Genomic DNA, 19,106 nt, shown 5'->3' on the forward strand with positions numbered 1-19,106 from the left:
AAATTTCGGCACAAAATTTCCTAAAGTATGGGAGACTGTGACATTCGTCATTTTCGGTTTGATTCATATTTGTATTTGTACGGTAAACCCGACCCGTTTTGTCTTTCGGTTTCTTTGATATTAATTGAAATAGTGGTTTTATGTTAAAACTTGTTTCACACTTGTTGTATCGCAAAACATCCTTTTCGGTATTTTAAAACCCTCATATGATGCCCAAAACGACTTAAAACAAATTTTGGGCCCAAACTCGCCAAAGAACCAAAGCTGGAAACCAACCCATCCCCTAGACACGCCGCGCCACGCGGCCAAGGAGGGTGAGCTGGTCGCGTGGCGCGGCCACATATTCGCTTTCCACTCATTTTTGATATTTTAACTTGTTTAAAACCCACCGATCAACCAAAATGCATGTAATTCTATTTGTGGAGACTTTTGGCAATACACTAACCCTTACTCTATAAATACTAACTTATTACACCCATTTCCAGCTGCTATCACTTCAAAAACTCTCTCAAATTAGAGCTATAAGCTTCATTCCCACGTTCTTGACAGTTTGACTTTTTGAAGTCAAACAGAAGCTAAACTTTGATTTAAATCCGTTTTTTAATTAAAAATTGTATTTTCAGTTTGTTTATGTTAAAATACCTTACTTCTTTGTTTTCCCCTTTGAATTAGGCGTTTATGCCATCCCAAGGCAAATTTACATGAAAGGGCTATTTTAGTCCATTTCAACACTTTAATTCATTTAAGCTTATAATTTTGGTTTAAGATATGAATTTTTAAGTTTCTATATTAGTTCTATGGTTTTGGGTATGTGGTAACCAACCTCGGTCTCATACTGAATCATGGACCGAACTAATCCTATCATATTTACTTAACAAAGGTCAAGTAAAACATATGGATATAACACCGAGACTCGATTTCGAGTTAACTTACTTTTCAAACCATCACTTTAATTACTTAAGTTTTCACACTTTAAACCCCACAACTTTGTTTACTTATTTTGTTTGTCATTTTATTTTACTTTAAGTTTTCTCAAGACATCTTAGTAACTTAAGGACCTTTTAAATATAGGATTCGTCCGTTAACTCATTGAGCCGTCTTTCCCAAGCTACCTTTTGAACAAGTTCATCATCAAAGTCACTTATTCCAAGTGAGTAATCACACTTCCCCTTTTTACGCTTTTATACTTTTGAGGGTGGCATGCGTACCAAATCCAACTTACATGTTTTTAAGACCTCAATACTAAATCCACAATTCGGCATTATGTGTTCATATGAATATTTGCTTGATCACTTGTTCATGCTTCAAATTGATCATGTGCATTAGTTTTTATTTTTGATGTTGTTGTTGAGCCTCATTAAGTATGATCATACGCTCCCCTAACTATTTTAGCTTTGTGCTTATAGAATAATGCCTCATTATTTCTCCGAGTATTTTGGTTGTTACCAAATATAAAGGAGCCACAGTTGTTTACTTTACATTTACAATGGTTGTTGAGATGTTCTATTTACACATATGAATTGTGATTTTGCCTCATTATATATATATATAGAGAGAGAGAGAGACACACACACACACATACACACACAAAAAAAACTAGTGTATTGCTCATCAACATTCGTGTTGATCAAATCTATTTTTACACATGCTATAGGTTTACTTTTTGGTTGCTTATGAAGATTGAAGACTCGTCACTTAGAATATTTCTTTAGGATATTCTAATAAATTATGTATTGTTGTAATTGTTTGTATTTAATCTTTGAAGAAGTTGTATTTGAGTTATTGATTGAAATAAATGAGTTGAGTAAATATTGTCACTTTAATAGTGTCATTGTGTTCTTGAGCAATCTGGCGTGCCCCGGCATGTTCCAACTCCTATGGTTGGGGTGTGACACGGAGAGGTAGAGAAAATTTGGCCAGGGTGTCATTATTAGTAGAACCTTCTGTTCTTTGTATGTGAGCACACACGCAAACTCTGATCGGTCAAGACACCTGATGGTTAAGGACGATTATCCCTTAAAGGTACAGTTTTGGCGTCCTCTGATATATGCATGTCGTGCGCTGATGGTCCTTTCTGTACTGTTTGTCTTCTAGAAGGATCCTCACACCATGATTGGCCTCAAGACGGGTCGTTGTGTACCGTTTGTTTCCTCCGTGGGTGACAATCCTTTTGATTGTGATGTTATATTAAAGATTGATTTATGGGGATTAAAAGAGACTGTAGATAGCTATGATTGTTTCCACGGATGGGTTTAAGACCCTATCTCTACAATTCCCCCAATCCAGTGTTTCTTCTATGTTCGTGGGTGCAATTTTGGACAATCAAGGTATCATTTGTCTTCGTTGATTTGTTAAGTTGTCTTTGTAATGTGACACCTTGGTCCACCATCTCCCGTTCATCTTTAGTTTACAAAGACAAACCTAAGCTAGACTTGGACTCAATGGAGACCCAAGTTCAATCCCCACTAACAACACTTTGGAAAGCGTATGGGTGGCTAAATGAAGGAAGACTAACATCTTTATGATCTTCAGTTCGATCCTAAGGGCCTCCGGTTTAACCACCAGTGGGCATTCGGGAGGTTGGGTTTTTCCCCTAATAGGAGATAACTTAGAGGTGATTAAGAGTTCCGTACGACTGGGTTAGGCCAGCTAGCGTTGACATTTTTCCATTGGATCACCTCGTATAAAATACCTAAACAATTCTTTGTTTGTTAACCGTTAATAAAAAAGAAAAATAGAAGATTACTATATGTGTCCCTGTGGTTTCAGGGCGGAATCACAATGAGTCGCTGAAATTATTTTTGAACTGGTTGAGTCCCTGTGGTTTCAAAAATGAACCATTTGAGTCCCTGTAGTCAATTAACAATGTTAGCTTTAGGGGTAGATTCGACATTTCACTTATACACATACACACACACACATATATATATACATTGTCACTCTGAGTCCTTGAACTTTTCATAATTGGCCATCTTAAGTCCCCTTCCTTTTTTAACAAAAATTAACGAAACGAACTACTTTTTTAACAAAAATAAATGGACCAAACTATTTTTTTAGCAAAAAAAATGAACCGAATCACTATTTTTAACAAGTAGTTCATTTCGTTAATAAAAATAAGCGAAACGCACTTCTTTTTTTAACAAAAATAAGCGAATCGAACTTCTTTTTTAACAAAAATAAACTAACCGAACTTATTTATTAACATAAATAAATGAATCAAACTACCTTTTTGTAAGGACCCGTTCTCGGTGCCCTACATTGGCGTTGTATTTACTCATAAACACAGTTCTATATATCAGAGTTAATTTAAATTTTTGCGGAAATAATCAAAGCCAACCATTCATTACAAATATCCAATACTTGTCTTTAATACAAATATTCAATAGTTATATATACACACACACATATACATATACATTGTCACTCTGAGTCCTTGAACTTTTCATAATTAGCCACCTTGAGTCCCCTTCCCTTTTAACAAAAATTAACTAAACAAACTACTTTTTTAACAAAAATAAATGGACCAAACTATTTTTTTAGCAAACAAAATGAACCGAATCACTATTTTTAACAAGTAGTTCATTTCGTTTAACAAAAATGAGAGAAACAAACTTACTTTTTAACAAAAATAAGCAAATCGAACTTCTTTTTTAACAAAAAATAAACGAACCAAACTTATTTATTAACAAAAATAAACAAATCAAACTACCTTTCTGTAAGGCCCCATTCCCGGTGCCTTACATTGGCGTTCGATTTAATCATAAACACAGTTCTAAATATCATAGTTAATTTAAACTTTTGCGGAAATAATAAAATTCAACCATTCGTTACAAACATTCAATATTTGTCTTTAAAGCTTAACATAAAGTAGCTTATTAAAACATCATGACAAATCTTCTTTGGATGCCAGTCCCTTCAAATCATGTCATGTGTCTCTCTCTCAATCTAGCTGCTTCAATCTATTTACCTGCGTGCATACTAAAAGTCAGCTACGTTGAATGAGTTCTAGTTAATCAAATAACATACTTACATACGCATACACGTGCCCAAAGGTACGTGTTACATACTTAACTTGTTTATCATTCTTCCATATATACATACGTTCATTCTTTCATACTCTCTTTCTTTAACATACATTGTACGTCCATAACTATTCTTACATTATAAAGAGCATTTTGCCCTACATACCTCGGATATTATTAGGGTCCGGTACCCTCCATCCTCGGATATTATTGGGGTCTGATACCCTTCTTTCTATGCAACCATACCTTCATTCATTCATTACTTTCATATTTACGTACTCTTAACATTTCCTAAATCATTCATACCACATTCATATAGCATTCATACATTATTCACAACACATTCATATATCATACATTTACCACTTAAGGTAAGTGTATTAACTAATCACATCGAGTCGGAGCCCCGAAAACATAACATGAAAATGTGGCTAGAAAATCACCTATAAGCTATTCCTTTCTGAATTTACGGTTATGCTCTTCTTGAGCTGTGCACGGCTAACTGTGTATCAATTAACAAGTATTACTTAACTACTCCTTATCATATTATACTCCTAAGTCATTTCCCGTTTTAAACGTTGCCTTTCCTTTTTAATTACTTATCTTTAGTTCATATATCATCTATCGTTTACGTACGTATACGATGTTTATCTTTCGTTTATTAGAAAAATCATCTTTAACATATAAGTCCTTATTGGCGTATAAGTTATTGTCCAGCGTATAAGTCGTTCCAACGCATAAGTCCTTCTAGCGTATAAGATACTTACACACTACATTCATACTTACACGTTGCATACATATACGTTACACTTATACATATACGTCTTACATGCATACATACACGCTACATACATATACGGGCATACATACACGCTACATACATATACGGGCATACATACACGGCATTATATATACATATACGCCATATACATATACGGGCATACATACACGGCATCACATATACATATATGCCATCTACATATGCATTTTATGTATACTTATACGGGCTGCTTATACTTATGCGCTGCTTAAACTTACGCGTTGCTTAAACTTATACGGTCGTAAGTTCAGTTCAAATATTTTATTACACGTTTTTAAGGTTTTTCTTCGATTCCGGCGCCGTCAGCCGCCGTTAACCACCATGCTTGATATTATGCACTGCTTAAACTTATGCGTTGCTTAATCTTATATGCTGCTTAAACTTATGTGTTGCTTAAACTTATACGATCGTAAGTCCAGTTCAGCTATCTTATTACTCGTTTTTAAGGTTTTTCTTCGATTCCGGCGCCGTCAGCCACCGTTAACCACCATGGTTGATCAGGGTTTGATCTTTTATGACCTAGGTAGCTTCGGGGTGTCCTGATCTGAGCTAAGGTCGTCCTAAAGCTCTTTTCAGTTGATTAAACACCCGAATAAAGCTAGATCTAGATCCAAACGGCTCATTAGGCAACATTAGGCATCATCTTTCAAGTTTATTACTTGAACGTGAGTACTTTCATACCCCGTTTTCTATCTTTTATTTTGGGGGTGACATTTCATCTTATCTAAACTAAATGTTTTATACTTGGGTCTTAAACCACAAACGTTATTGTATACTTTACTTAAATACTTGCTCGATTTGGTGTTCTTTGATTCTATGCCTATGTGTTTATCGCTTTCGGTTGGTTGATCTATAAATCCTAGACTACTTGGCATCCCCTTGTAGCAAGGTGTCATTAACGTGTTTATCGCTTTCGGTTGGTTGATCTTATTTTATTTTTATACACCTTCATATTCATTTCTTTTTACCCAAAACTTATTCCATTTCTTTATAATCTTTTAGCATGCCTCCACTAAGACCGCGCAAGAACACCAACCGACGTATGGCTGCTTTTATCATCAAGCAAATGGCCGCTGTGATGCCCAAACTTGTAACCCAAATCCAAGCTAACCAACCCGCACCCGTTGTTTCACCCATTGAACCCAAACCCGCATCTTACTTGTACAAACAATTTACTAGTGCCAAACCGTCCGAGTTCCTTGGAACCAATTGTGCGACTACCTTGTTGCAATGGTTCGAATCGATCGAGAGTGTGTTTCGACATAGCGAATGCCCTGAAGCGAAAAAGACAAATTTCGCTTCAGGCATGTTTACAAAGACCGCTCTAACATGGTGGGGTAGTGTTATGCAACTCCAAGGTTCGGATACAGTTATGATGAAGAAATTCTCTTCCATTGGCCGATCTCAATGCGCTTATGATGAAGAAATTATATTCCAAACACAAGCTCCAAAAGCTTGAGGAAGAATTTTGGAACCTAAAGCAAGAAAGTGGTGATAACACCGCTTATTCACTTTGATTTCACGAGTTGAGCATTCCAGTCCCTCACTTGGTTACCCCGACCGAGCGCGAGCTTGACAAATACATTGGGGGTTTACCGATGCAAATCCGGGACTCTGTTATGAGTAGCAAACCCGTGAATCTTGAGGACGCCACACTTTAGCCGGTGCGCTATCGAAAAATCATGTGAAAGAGGGTACTCTAACCCTCAAGAAACCGAGTGAGAAAGCCAAGCCCGAGCCCGTAACTCAAGCCAAGGTTGAACCCGCACCACAAGCCATCAACTACTCCAACTCATCCCGTCACAACAACAACAAGAAGAAGAAGAAACCCAAAACCAACTACCGAAACTATGCCGTTACCCAACCCCAACCTCAACAACCAACCCAAGCTCCACCTCAAAACCTAAGACCTTATACCGGTACCGCCCCACTACGCAACACTTGCCAACTTCACCACCCACCAAACGTGTCTTGTCGCCATTGTACCATTGGTAACCGATTTGGCCATCTTAGCACCACTTGCCGATCCGCCCAACGAACCCAACCTAACCAACCAAGAATCTTTCCCCGAAACTCCCAAAACCGTTATGCACCCTACCCACCAAACCAACCCCAACAACCCCGAGCTTGCTTTAATTGTGGTGATCCTAATCATTTCCGCCATAATTGTCCCCGATTAACCTTTGCCAACCAAGCTCAAACCGTAACCATACCCTACTATCAAACCCAAGCTTAACAAGTCCAAACCAACCAACCCCAAATTACCCAACTCAATGCACCACTGATTCAACCCATCCACGCCATACAAGCACCACCACCTCCTACACAACAAGCAACTAAAGTCAACCATGGCAACCAAGGGCGAGCTTTTATGATAAATGCAAATCAAGCTCAAGTGGCAAACGATGTCGTGAACGGTATGTTTTTGGTGAACCATCATTTGGCTTCTATTTTATTTGATACTGGTGCCGATAGAAGTTTTATTTCTTTGAAATTTGAATCGAAAATTGCTATGCCTCGAACTAAACTTTCCCGACCGTTTTTCGTTGAAGTCGCCAATGACAATTCTATTACCATCAACTCCGTCGTCCGCGATTGTACTCTCATCCTTGCTAATCATAAATTCTCCATTGACCTCATCCCGATGCAAATGGGAAGTTTCGATGTCATAGTAGGCATGGATTGGTTATCTTTGCACCGTGCCGAAGTTGTTTGCTTCGATAAATTCATTCGCATTCCGCTCGTCAACGGAAAAATTCTTAAAGTCTTTGGAAACGCTACTTTTAGAAGACTTAATCTCATGTCGTGCTCCCAATCGCAAAAGTACTTACGCCAAAAGTACGTTCTGTTTCTAGCTCTCTCGGTGACAAAAGACAAAAAGGAAAGGACAATCCAAGATATTTCCATTGTTCGTGATTTCCCCGATGTCTTTCCTGATGATGTCACCGATCTTCCGCCCGTTCATCCGATTGAATTCCGAAGAGATTTTGTGCCCGGCACAATGCCCGTGGCCAAGGCTCCTTACCGTCTAGCCCCGTCAGAAACGCAAGAATTGTCGAACCAACTCGAAGAACTTTCTGATAAAGGTTTCATTCGTCCAAGCTCTTCTCCTTGGGGCGCTCCCATTTTATTCGTGAAAAAGAAGGATGGTTCGTTTTGTATGTGCATCGATTACCGAGAACTTAACAAACTCACCATCAAAAATCGATATCCCTTGCCACCTATAGACGACGCCTATACTGCCAACTTCAAGGCGCAACCTGTTTCTCCAAAATCGATCTTCGATCTGGTTATCATCAATTGCGTGTTAGCGAAGAAGACATTCCAAAAACCGCTTTCCGTACTCGATAAGGACATTTCGAATTTTTGGTTATGCCCATCGGGTTAAGAAATGCACCCACGGTATTTATGGACCTCATGAACCGCATTTGCAAACCATTCCTTGATAAATTCGTTATTGTCTTTATTGATGACATCCTTATCTTCTCTAAATCCAAAGTCGAACATGAACACCATTTGCGTTCCATTCTCGAGCTCCTTAGAAACGAACGACTCTATGCCAAATTCTACAAATTTGAATTTTGGCTCGAGGAAGTTCAATTTTTAGGACATATCGTAAATGACAAAGGTATTCATGTTGATCCCGCTAAAATTGAGGCCGTTAAGGATTGAAAAACTCCAACGACTCCCATGGAAATTCGATCCTTCCTTGGTTTGGCCGGATATTATCGGCATTTTTATTCGAAACTTTTCTAAGATTTCCTTGCCTCTTACCTCCCTCACTCATAAAGGGAAACCATTCGATTGGGGTTCGAAGCAAGAGGGAGCCTTTTGTATTCTCAAGGACATGCTTTGAAATGCTCCTATCCTAACCCTTCCCGATGGAAACGAAGTTTTCGTTGTATTTTGCGATGCCTCTCATCAAGGACTTGGTTGTGTTCTCATGCAATGAGGTCAAGTCATTGCTTACGCATCAAGTCAACTTAAGGACAACGAAAACAACTATACGACTCATGATCTAGAACTTGGTGCAGTCGTTTTCCGCTCTCAAAATCTGGAGACATTACCTTTATGGTATGAAATGTGTGGTTTTTACCGATCATAAAAGCCTTCAACATATTTTTGACCAAAAAGATATCAACATGAGACAACGACGATGGTCCGAATTACTTAGTGATTACGATTGCGAAATTCGCTACCATCCCGATAAAGCGAATGTTGTCGCTGATGCCCTAAGTTGAAAGGTTAATGTTAAATCCATTCTACTCTTGTTGTTCAAACCGATCTTCAAATTCGTATCTTCCAAGCTCAACGTGCCTCCGTTGAAGAAGGTAAAATGTATGAAGAAATGTCATGTGAAGCCGAACTTCAACTCAAAACCAAACCCGATGGTCTTTTGTACTTTCTAAATCGTTTGTGGGTTCCCAATCACGATGAACTTCGTACTTGTATACTCGACGAAGCTCACAATTCATGATATTCCGTTCATCCCGGTGCGGATAAGATGTATTTCGATCTTCGTGCTACCTTTTGGTGGCCGGGTATGAAAAAGGACGTAGCATTGATTGTATCTAAATGTCTTACTTGCTCAAAAGTCAAAGCCGAACATCAAAGACCTTTTGGTCTACTCGAGCAACCACCGATTCCAGTTTGGAAATGGGAAGACATTGCTATGGACTTTATCATTAAATTACCCAACACCCAAAAAGGCAACGATAGTATTTGGGTGATCATCGATCGTTTAACTAAATCTGCTCATTTCATTCTAATCCGCGAAAACTATTCTGTCGAGCAGCTTTCTCAAATCTATTTTCAGGAAATTGTGTGCCGACACGGTTTGCCTTTGACTATCTTCTGATCGCGATGCTCGCTTTACCTCTCATTTTTGGCGATCTCTTCAAGAAGCCTTGGGAACTCGTCTCGATCTTAGCACCGCTTATCACTTATCATCCTCAAACGGACGGTCAATCTGAACGTACGATACAAACACTCTAGGATATGCTACGAGCGTGTGTTCTTGATTTCAGTGGGAATTGGGATTCTCACATTCCGTTCATCGAGTTTTCCTATAACAAAAGGTATCATTCTAGCATTAATATGGCTCATTTTCAAGCTTTTTACGGTCGTAAATGTCGTTCCCCGATTAGTTGGAACGAAATCGGTGAAGCTCAAATCACGGGACCCGAAATTGTCCAAGAAACTACCGACTTCATTGATCAAATCCGTAAAAATCTCCTAGCCGCTAGAAGTCGTCAAAAGAGTTATACTGACAGACGGAAAAAACCGATCGAATTTAATGTTGACGACCTTGTCATTCTAAAAGTATCTCCTTGGAACGAGGTAGTCCGTTTTGGAAAGAAGGGTAAACTAGCTCCTCATTTCGTTGGTCCTTTCAAAATTCTTGAACGTGTTGGGAAGGTAGCTTATCGACTCGAACTATCGTAAGAACTTGTCGGTGTTCATTTGAAATTTCATGTTTCAAATCTTAAAAAGTGCTTAGCCGAGGGTAATCTCCATATACATCTCGACGAAGTACATGTCGATGAGTCGATGATCATGGTTGAACGACCCCTTGAGATCATGGATCGCAACGAGAAGAAAACCAAGCGTAGTCGTATTCGATTAGTAAAAGTTCGATGGGAATCACGGCGTGGCGCGGAATTTACATGGGAACGAGAAGAGGCGATGAAAGAGAAGTATCCACATTTGTTTGCATCTTCGTCTTCGTCTTCATCTTAATTTCGGGACAAATTTTTTAAAGTAGGGGATACTGTGACATTTGTCAAATTCGGGTCTCGATTGTATTTCGTATTTGTATTGTTTTGTGTTGTAAACCGACCCGTTTTTGTAAACCAAAACTCATGATATAGAAAATATTGGATTCTTATGTTACCAAATCATTCCCATTTGTTCAATTTGAAAAACCCCTTTTACGGATTCAAAAACGCATTTAAAACGAGCAAATTACATCAAAAACGAACTTCGCATAACGAACCATGCTAGACGAGCTGGACAAAACCCCACCCCCATGGGCACCGCGCCGTGCGGCCATGAGGGCTAGGGCTGGTCGCGCGGTGCCTAGTGACCTCTGTAGTATATTTTGGATTTCTTTGTTGTTTTGTGCTTTGCTTGTTTGTTTAACCAATCTATTTTCATGTAAACATAAAAGAGAACCTTGCAATGAAGCTTTGACCCTTACCCTATATATACGCACCCATCTTCTTCATTTTACACTTGCTCGTACTCCAAATTCTCTCTCAACTCTTAAGATTCAAAGGTTGTTCTTCATATTCTTGGTAGTTTGACTTCCCAAGTCAAACTAACTATAGTCTTTCATTTTAATTAACTTGCTAACTCTAATTAATACTTGAAGCTTATGGCACAACATACATATAATATACACCCCTTGTAACCTTTGTAGTTACTTATCCGACCCCGGTTGGTTAAGTTTCGGACCTTGTAAGGCAACGCTTCATGGAGAACTTCGTGTTCTTGATATATATATATATATATATATATATATATATATATATATATATATATATATATATATATATATATATATACTTATATAACTTGTTTATACATACTAACCATGCTTAACTTCTGCTCATTTTAGTTTATTTACAAGTTCCATGGTTATGGGTTGAGGGTCTATGCTTCGGTTTAACCATAATAGCTCAAAATCGTAAACCGAACTTTTGCTTACTAGTTTTGTTAAAATAGTTGTTTAAACATTTTTAATGTTAGATTTGAGTTTCTAAAATCATTTTTACAAGTTCTTTTATATTGGGCATGTGGAAACCATCTATGAACTTATTGGGAGATGGAAACTTAACCAAAACCGAACTCTTGTTTAAAGATTTTATTGTTAACTTTTTGTTGTAAAACTTAAGTATTTTCATTTGTAAATTATTATGCAATTTCTTGGATATTTGGGCATGTGGAAACCATCTATGAACTTATTGTGAGATGAAAAACCGAACCAAACCGAACTAAACCGACTTTTACTCACTTAAGACACACAAGTGTATTTTTAGCTACCAAGACTTGTATATTTCTTTAAAAATAGTTTACAAACTAATTTTAATTATTTTCCTAAGTACTTGGAAATATTGGATCCAACTTGATCTCATAACAAAGTTTGAACCGACAAAACCGAATACTCGCTTAACGTACGTTGTTAGTTCTAAAACAATAGATCTACATACTTGGTCAAGCCTTACTTGATTTTATGAGATATCTCATAACATTTAATATTTTGGAAAGTTGACTTTGTGTTTGACCAATTGTCAAGACCCGAACCAACAACCCGAACACTCGTTAAAACCCGTTTTAGTATCTTTATTCCCAAGAGACTTGCATTCTTGCAATTTTACCCACCTTATTACTTAACATAGGTTAAGTAAATATTAAGGTTAGATACTTTAACCCCGTTTCGAGTAAACTTACATTTTTAAAGGGTTATTATTATAAATTGCAAATAGTTACATTTTAAATCTTGAAACTTTAATTGTTTACATTTCTCAACATTTATTTTATTTAAAGACTTTCAAGACAACTTTTCTAAACCCGAAACTTCTTTCCTTTTAGGCTTTGTTCGTTAAACCCTCGTTCCGGCAAATCTCCAAATTATCATCTTTTAAGTTTATTACTTGAACGTGAGTACTTTCATACCCCGTTTTCTATCTTTTATTTTGGGGGTGACATTTCATCTTATCTAAACTAAATGTTTTATACTTGGGTCTTAAACCACAAACGTTATTGTATACTTTACTTAAATACTTGCTCGATTTGGTGTTCTATGATTTTATGCCTATGTGTTTATCGCTTTCGGTTGGTTGATCTATAAATCCTAGACTACTTGGCATCCCCTTGTAGAAAGGTGTCATTAACGTAATGCAATTAACGATAACTATAAATTCCTAGACTATTTGGCATCCCCTTATAGTTAGGTGTCGCTAACGTAATTCTATTACTGATTTTATCCAAATTATTGCTTTTTATTTATTGTTTCGTATATTAGTTTTGTGGCTTTTCCTTACTATATATTATATGCTCAAACTTATGAATTGCTCACCAAACTTTTTGGTGATAAACTTTATTTTATGAAATGTTACAGGTTTACATCTTGGTTGATTATGGAGCATGTGGAGAAAACGTCACAAATACCTTTAGGATATTAGTAAAAATAAACAATATTTGATTTGTTATATTTTGTTATGACTTGTTATGAATATTGTTATGTGACATTTTCGATGTTGTGAAATGAAATGAGTTTGTTAAATATTGTCGCTTTAAATAGTGTCATGTGTTTATGGGCAATCGTTACACCTCGGCATGTTCTGCCTTTGGTCGGGGGTGTGACAATAAAAACCGGAGTTCCCGACCTCTGATCAAAGATATTATCAATGGAAATATTCATTTATATTCCATGAATACTCAGTTAAATTTGAGACCGATCCGACGGTTAGATCTCTGAGAAACGTCGTGTCTTTGTGGGCTAATTTCTCAAAAACAAGAATTGGAGAATTGTGTGTTTTCTTGAGGTATGGAGGCAAGAATGGTTATGAATGAGATGGTGGCTATATTTATAGAAAGAGGATAGAGTTTCATGTTTAACTTTTCATCTAATGACACTTATTTCCCTCATAAATTAAATAATTACATCTATCTTCCATAATTTAATTAAACCCAGTTCCTTTTAAATACCGATGAAACTTGGGATGTTACACTTTCTAACAAAAATAAACGAACCGAGCTTTTTTTTTAAAACAAAAATAAGCAAACCAAACTTATCTTTTAACAAAAATAAACGAATTGAACTATTTTTTTTACTAAACTAAACGAACCGAACCATTTTGATTAACAAGCAGTTTAGTTCATTTCTGACTACATTTCAACAAAAAAAATGAATCAATCTTATTTTTTAACAAAAAATAAACAAATTGAACAACTTTTTAAACAAAAATAAACTAATCGAACTAGTTTTTTTTACAAAAATAAACTAACTAAACTACTTTTTTAACAAAAATAAAATACCAAAAACACATTTTTTTAACACAAATAAACAAAACAAACTACTTATTTTACTAAACTAAACGAACTGAACCATTTGCTTTAACCAAAACTAATGTATCGAACTATTTTTTTAAAATAAACGAACCAAACATATTTTTAACAGGAAAAAAAACAAATCGAACTACTTTTTTTAACAAAAATAAATGAACCAAACTATTTTTTTTTAAATAAGCAACTGAACTTATTATTAACAAATATCGTCGTAGCTTGCGCTAAGGTGGTGTTCGATCTGATTACTTATTTTAGAAGTAGTTACATTCGTTTAGTTTGGTATAAAAGTAGTTTGATTCATTTATTTTGGTTAAAAAGGTAGTTCGGTTCGTTTATTTTTGTTAAAAAAACTACTTCTGTTCGTATTTTTTTGTTAAAAAAGTTTTGTTCATTTATTTTTGTTAAAAAAAAGTTCGGTTATTTTATTTTTGTTATATTAAAAAAGTTTGATACATTTATACTTGGTTGATTATGGTTTTGTTGGTTGATTATGGCTTGATTGGTTATAATTTGGTGGTTAATTCTTTAATATGGAGGGAATTTTTAAAGAGTAACTAAAATTGAGTAATCACTTAACCACAATGATACATACAGATCATAAAAAGGGAAAGCTTGTAATTCCCCATTTTTTTGGTTAACGGCATGGACTCAAATTGTTCATTGAAACCACAAGGATTCAACCAGTTCAAAAAAATTTCGGGGACTTATGTTTCCTCCGTCGTAAAATCACAGGGACGCAAACAGTATTTTTTCTCATAGAAAAAAGGAAAAATAAAAACAGACTCACAAACTTAGGGTGTGTTAGGGATTCCTTATTTTCCCCTCCTTATGACTTGTTTAATAAGTCATTTTTATGTTTATAAAGTGTATGGAAACACATAAAGAACTTGTACCTTTATCTTTATCAACCAAGCTAAAAATATGGTTTTCAATAAGTTGGGATTTGGTAACTTATCAACTTCTAGGCTTGGAATACCAATTACATCCTTCCATTCCACCCAGCTTTCTTTAACCATTACACTCTTACATCAATAAGTATTCCGGAACTTATTATTTATTGACTCTTAAGTTAATCCAAACATTTTTTTTTGAAAACTCATTTTTAAATCTTTTTTTAACTTATCACTAAAAAAAACTTTTTCAACTTAAAAAAGAAATCCTGAATACAAACTCCACAGCAATAAAGCTTGGATTAAAGTTTGTTTGGCTTGTACACATCATCCGGACTTTCCTCCACAACCCTCCCATTGGAGAGGTGGTCTAAAGAGTGTGTGTGTTTAAATTTCAAATGAATAAAAGAAATTTGTTAAGAAGAAAGAAGTTGGTGATGAACTTCTACTGTTTAGATTATTAGATGGTGTCTCCCTTTCCAAACAAAACAACCCTGCAAAATCTCCTCATCATCATCATCATCATCATCATCATCATCATCTTCATCTTCCTCCATTTGCACTCCACTCAATCAATAATTTAGCTTCTTTTGTGTTCATCTTAACACACATTCTTTTCTTCTTGGATGCACTGTTGGGCCCTCCTCTCCACTCAAGACTTTAATGGTGAGAGACCACTTATCATTTGCATTTGGGTGTTTAATTCTTTCTTTATCAATTATCATTTGTGGATTTTTGATTTCCTTCATGGGTTATTATATTCCTAGGTTTTGCTTCATGGGTTTTGATTTCTAGGGTTTGTATTGACCATTTGAGATCTCAATTTGAGTTTTTGCTTTTTTATCAGCTTTATTGACTTTTTAAAGTTTTCCCCTTTTTAATGCTTTTCTCTTTTGTTTTTCCTCAAATTCAAATTGTGGGTGTTTACTGTCCAGACTTATAATCTTGGCATATACATATTTTAATCTTTGATTTGGGTTTTGGGAGAATTTGATGCATATGTTGTTGATAAGTCTTTCTGTGTTTTGAATCTTGAAACTGCATTTCTGATATCCTTTGTAACTAACAGGATCAAGATTCTGTTTTGAAGCTGCAGATGATTGATCAAGAAATCTGTTTATAGCTACTCGATCTCAAGAATGGAAAGAGGGATTCAGCCTCCTTTGGTAACTTCTTGATCCTTTTAATATTTCTGTTTATTATCAAATTCCATTATCATGCTTAGCTCTAACCTAAAACCATGATGCACCTTTCTTTACTCCCTGACTAAGTTAAAAACTAAGAATTTTTTATATCATAGTCATACAAAAAGTATTAATTTTGTCCTAATTACAGGTGGACACAACAGCTTGTTTATGCAGAGTAGATGCCGGTCTTAAAACCGTCACCGGAGCAAAACGATTTGTTCCCGGTTCAAAACTCTGTCTCCAACCCGACATTAAACCGTCAATCCACCCCACCCGACAAAAACCACCCCGAAACCGATCCCGTAACCAAACTCCTCTATTACCCGGGCTGCCCGATGACCTTGCCATCGCGTGTTTAATCAGGGTCCCACGAATCGAACACCGCAAGCTTCGTTTAATTTCTAAAAGATGGTACCGTCTCTTATCCGGAAACTACTTTTATTCCCTTCGTAAAAACCTCCAAATGGCGGAAGAATGGGTTTACATTATGAAACGAGACAAAAACCGAAAGCTGGCTTGGCACGGGTTCGACCCGGTTAACCACCTGTGGCAACCACTCCCACCCGTACCCAAAGAGTACTCGGAAGCGTTAGGATCCGGGTGTGCGGTTTTGAGCGGGTGTCATTTATATCTATTCGGTGGTAAAGATCCGGTCAAGGGTTCAATGCGACGGGTCGTGTATTATAGTGCCCGCACCAATAAATGGCACCGGGCTCCTGACATGCTACGGAGACGGCATTTTTTTGGGTCATGTGTCATTAACAATTGTTTGTATGTAGCGGGTGGAGAGAATGAAGGCATGCAACGGTCGTTACGGTCAGTTGAGGTTTATGACCCGAGCAAGAACCGGTGGTGTTTTGTATCAGATATGAGTACGGCTATGGTCCCATTTATCGGGGTGGTTTATGGTGGAAAGTGGTTTTTGAAGGGGCTCGGGCCGCATAGACAAGTGGTTAGTGAAGTGTACGAACCAGAGACGGACGTGTGGACCGCTGTTCATGACGGGATGGTGTCAGGTTGGAGGAACCCGAGCGCGTGTGTAGATGGGAAGTTGTACGCGTTGGAGTGTAAAGACGGGTGTAAAATCAGGGTTTATGATGAGGAAACGGGTTCGTGGAGTAAGAATATTGATAGTAAGATGCATATGGGGAACTTGAAGGGGTTTGAGGCTGCGGGTTTGGTATCGTTGCACGGGCAGCTTTGTGTTATAAGGAATAATATGAGTATCTTGTTGGTGAATGTTGGGGGAGACGGTGTGGCCGAGTGTTTGTGGGAAGCGGATGGTGGGAAGGGGCTGCTGAAGAGTTTGGTGTCAGGGTTGTGGTCGAGTTTGGCGGGACGGAGCCAGGGTAAGAGTCATATTGTTCATTGCCAAGTGCTTCAAGCATGAGGTTTGGAGATTGATGGTGGTGTGTACTGTAGGTTGTTGTTTAGATGTTTGGATTTATATATACACGGTTTGAATGATTTTTGTTTTTACTTTCTTTTTTGTTTTTAAATGGAAAGTTTTGGGTAGGAGGAAGTGTTTACTTTAATCTGTTTTAAGGAGTTTTCTCTTAAAACATGAATTTAATTCTCACAATTGACATATATTATCTGCTTTTGTAATATGTGATGTAAGTTGATGTGTTCAAACAATCATATTATAAAGACATTAGGAAAAGAACAAATGAGCAAGTCTTAAAACAGTTTAGGACTTTTAACGTTATTTGACATTTGGATTTACCTTTTAAAACCGATTATAATTACAGCTGCAAGTTGTAATAATCAAACTTACATACCCCTCTAATGTTAAGGGTATGAATTTTTTACACAATGTTGGCTTAAGATTAGTCTAAACATATTCAGATCATTTCAGTTAAAACCGCAAACATGTTTTGCTAAAAGGTTCATGTTTGGGTTGGCTTGGCTGATTTGCAGTTTGCTCAGATAATTTTTGTACTTATTTTCTTAGAAGTGTTTTATGTTATCGCTTAAACTTTATTGGGTATTCTATGTCAAAATTTAAAAGATAGTTAGCATAGGTGATAGGTAAAGAACCAATTAACAGAGAAACTAGAAAGAGAAGCTAGGGTTTATCTCTAAAACATAATCATTTATTCCATAATATGTAACTTAAATAGAATTCAACTTACAATATCAACCCAAACAAACAAATAAAAACATAAATGGTCCTTGAACTTAATAACAAAATAAATAACGTAACAATACTCCCTCCTTAACCGTCTTTTTGCCCTCAAAAAGCAATTCAAGGAACCTTGTCTCCATCATCTTCAACAAACCCCTTTGGTGCTTGATCTTCATCATCTATCACTTGAAGTATATAGAGTTGTCTCTTTGTACACTTGTGGCCCAGAACGAACTTTTCAGTACACAAGAAACATTCACCTTTTGCCCTTTTCAACTCGAGTTCATCGCTCGTCAAACGTCTCGAGCTAAGCGTTCCCGGTTTGGAAGTCGGTTGCACGTTTGTTGGACTTGGTAGTAAGGGTAGTTTTGAAGCATTAAACGGAGGGGTAATTTTGGTATCTTCACGTTGTGAATCATCCTCTACGCCTTTAAGTCGATTCATCAAGCTCGTGTTGTTGATAGTTTGAATCCTTGCTAACCCATATGCCTCATGTAACGTTTGAGGCTTGAACATCTTTACCGGTCCTTTTATTCCTAATTTCAATCCTTTCACATATAGGCTAACGGCATATGGTTCACTAATGGTAACCTTATTAAGCAAACGATCAAAACCTGAATAATATTCTCGCAGGCCATCGATATCATCAGCAATTTGTACAAGAGATGCTATTTCTTCCATTGCATCTTCAAATATGGCGTTAGGGAAACGAGCCGAAATAGCCAAAACATAGTCTTCCCATGGTAGTTTAGCCACGGTAAGCCCTTGTGTTTTCATATAAGATTGATGCCATTCAATCGCATCCCCCTCAAGGTGTATAACCGTGTGTCTTAGCTTGAGATTTGCCGGTGTCTCGTCGATGGTGAAGAAGTGTTCACAGTGGTAAATCCAACCTTCAACATCTACCCCCGAAAACTTTGGAAACTCCACTTTTCCAACCCGCATAGGCCGAATACCCACCCGCGAATCAGCATCACTAACCAGCCC

The 19,106-nt window shown here is 36.9% G+C and overlaps 1 protein-coding gene across 1 annotated transcript; it reads left to right on the top strand.

Annotated features, from left to right (window-relative positions):
- The first annotated feature begins 15,884 nt into the window (after window positions 1-15,884).
- LOC143538699 (F-box/kelch-repeat protein At1g55270-like) lies at window positions 15,885-17,398 on the top strand. The gene is made up of 2 exons (XM_077032195.1): window positions 15,885-15,970; window positions 16,140-17,398. Exons 1-2 carry the CDS (start codon window positions 15,944-15,946, stop codon window positions 17,379-17,381), a joined length of 1,269 nt encoding a protein of 422 aa, XP_076888310.1. The 5' UTR covers window positions 15,885-15,943; the 3' UTR covers window positions 17,382-17,398.
- The last annotated feature ends 1,708 nt before the right edge of the window (window positions 17,399-19,106 follow it).

Source organism: Bidens hawaiensis, unplaced genomic scaffold (genome assembly GCF_021521415.1).
Source record: "Bidens hawaiensis isolate Kalapana, Puna unplaced genomic scaffold, B.hawaiensis_p1.1 tig00011665_1, whole genome shotgun sequence".
Lineage (NCBI taxonomy): Eukaryota > Viridiplantae > Streptophyta > Magnoliopsida > Asterales > Asteraceae > Bidens > Bidens hawaiensis.